The sequence below is a fragment of the Kryptolebias marmoratus genome, linkage group LG5 (assembly GCF_001649575.2).
Source record: "Kryptolebias marmoratus isolate JLee-2015 linkage group LG5, ASM164957v2, whole genome shotgun sequence".
NCBI lineage: Eukaryota > Metazoa > Chordata > Actinopteri > Cyprinodontiformes > Rivulidae > Kryptolebias > Kryptolebias marmoratus.
Genome location: NC_051434.1, coordinates 1630019 through 1632724, shown reverse-complemented (window position 1 = coordinate 1632724; position 2706 = coordinate 1630019). Strand labels below are relative to the sequence as shown.

The following is a 2706-nucleotide window of genomic DNA, read 5'->3' as shown; positions in this document are numbered from 1 at the left end:
TAGGTGTTGTGATGAGAAGCTATTTTATTTTCTGTTTTTCAATAAGTCAGCTTGTAGGGCACCACAACTGCTTCCACCCGCGTCGATCATCATCATCATATGAAATAACTTTTTGTCACAACAAAAAATAGTGGCTGGTAAAATATTTGAGTGGCTGGTAAAAAATTTTGTCCACCAGCCACTATGGCTGGTGAACAAAATTTTTAATTTCCACCCCTGGTCAGAAGTAACGTCTGACACACATTAAATCATAATTTTTTGCTCAGCGACTCAGACGGGTCTAAAAGGCGGCGTCTGAATGTCGGCGGGAACTTTCTGCTGATGCTCCCGGTCAGACAGGACGACTTCAGCCTCGGCTGTGATGTCATCAAACACACAGGAAGTTAAACGTGTTTATATTTTTCCACATAAAGACCACACCAAACATCAGATCAAGTTAAAGTACGCTCAGTAAAGTAAGATTATTGTTTCTGTTGACACTTTTAGACATTTACTTCATTCTTTTGTTATTTTCCTAATAAGATGAAAGAAGACTCAGAAACACAGAGGTCAAAGTGCGATCATGGACATCAGATTATTAATTTGATGCATTTAGGACAAACTGATTCTTCTTATTCAAAGGTCTTCTAACCAGAAGCTGCGACCTGCACTGACAGAAACCTCATTTCCCTCACCGTCTTCGTCCGATGCATGCACTCGTAGAAATCCTCCAGCTCCATCTGGCACTCCTTCTTGGCTCGGGTCTGCCCGATGCCGTGGGAACACTCGACCCACTCTTTCTCGAAGGCGTGGCAGCGCGCCGCGTGCTTGTAGGCCTGGTCGCTGCTCTGCAGTATGAGCCACTGGTCCACGTTGATGCCCAACCGCGACCACAGGTCCAGAAACGGCATGATGCTGGGGAAGAGATGACAAATAAATGAACACCTCACGCAGGAAAAGAGTTTAAGACAACGATCAGCTGAGCCGTTTGGGACTCTTCAGGCTTCTCTCCATGATGAAAACTGCAGAATTTAAAGCTTCAACTTGGAAGCTATTAGTCAGGTTTGGTGCATCGACAGTCAACTAAGTTACAGGAGATATCATGATACCAAAACATGTCATTATTACCACACACTACAGTGCATTAGCTAGCATAAATAACTCAAAAAACCCTACATTTAACTCCACACCAAACAAATGCTGCAAATGTTACTGATTAAATATTGTGTTTTTAACGCAGCTTTAATATGATTTAGTCCTGTAAACTGATGCTGCTCAGGTAAAAAGTACACAAAGATGACTTTAGGTTTTGAAAGATTAACTGAGAAAATAAATTATTTCAGGTTTTATTTGATGTAGTCCATCTTAGAACCATGCAAACTGATCAGACCTGGACTTTATTGTTCTTAGATTAAAAAAACTAAACAAAAATCTTGATTTTAGTTGTAAAAATGCAGCAGAAGTCTGTTTTTTTCCACCTCAAATCAACTCTAGCTCCGAATTCACATTTAAAGTGGTCAAAACACGACTAGAATATAGATTATGCTACACGGAGATGCTTTAAAATACAGTTTGTGATTTGTCAAACAGTCATTTATCACTGATTTTTTATTTTTTTAATCGGATTCAATGACAGTCAGCTAATGCTAACGCTAACCTCAGGCCGCTCTCATTAGATTTTATTTAAACAAATGACGTCAGTAAACCCAGACATTTAAACTGTGGAGCGTTTAAGATCCCTTTTTGTAAAAATGCAAGGCTTTAAAACGTCAATATTTACCTGGTTTTATAATATTCCTTCGAGTCGCTTTAACCTTTATTGAGCGCCGCTCTTTACGACAGAAAACACTGCCGTAAAGCATCAACTTCCGGTGCTGGTTAAACAGCTTAAAGCTGCAACGGCGCCCCCTGGCGGCACTGGAGCCTATAACAGGCGACAAGACAGGAAAAAATAGGTTTTCTTTACAAAAATCTTTATCTTTCACAACTTAATGCCACCGTATGCTCTTCTTGTTGCTTTCTGCAGAAAACCTGCAAAGTCACAATGTTAAAAATAACTATAAACCATAAAAATTGTAATGAAACAAGGATTTCTTTCTATGAATCAAATGAAAATATCTGAAGCCACACTTTTTTGTATCCTTTTTACCTTTTAATGGATGATAAACCCAGATAGGTTAAACTCTCAATCATGTTGTTGTAGAAATAGAATAAAAAAAACAAACCAACTGATTAAAAAGTTAATAATTTTTTCTGTGTGGAATTATGATTACATCTGCTGATTTTAATGTAACACCATCTTAGTACTGAGTCATCCCTTGTTTTTATATTATTGTAAATTAAGGTTTGTTATCAATTTTTCTGTTTAAAAAGTCAGAAACTGAAACTAAAACAGAGTTTAAATGTTTGTGGGAGTGTGATGTATTTAACTTCACGCCTTCAGCTGACCTGCAGACACGACTGACAACAAACCACAGATTTGGTGCAACATCAGATTGTGTTTATTAATTTTTCTTCAAAAGCTCCACGAGTCAAGTCTCACAGTCCTGCACGAACGAGCCCTCACCGGGTCGGGGCTTCAACAGTGACAGGAAAAACACAAGCCGTATTATTATAATTATAACACTTAAATATTGCCATTTATAAACCTTTTCCAATAAAAGCCAGACCCGCCTGTGCTCCTAACACTCGTCCCGGGTCCCGTCTGCGGTACATTCATGTGTTTTC

General features: G+C 38.8%; 1 protein-coding gene across 1 annotated transcript in view; it reads right to left on the bottom strand.

Moving 5' to 3' along the window:
• ndufs5 (NADH:ubiquinone oxidoreductase subunit S5) overlaps positions 1 to 1890 on the bottom strand; it is a 3729-nt gene extending 1839 nt beyond the window's left edge. Inside the window, exons 1-2 of the mRNA XM_017436334.3 lie at positions 1760 to 1890; positions 675 to 894 (exon numbers count right to left, since the gene is read on the bottom strand). Coding sequence (XP_017291823.1) covers positions 675 to 890 — 216 coding nt within the window. The 5' untranslated portion in view covers positions 891 to 894; positions 1760 to 1890. The remainder of the gene's footprint in view (positions 1 to 674; positions 895 to 1759) is intronic.
• Positions 1891 to 2706: the final 816 nt, after the last annotated feature.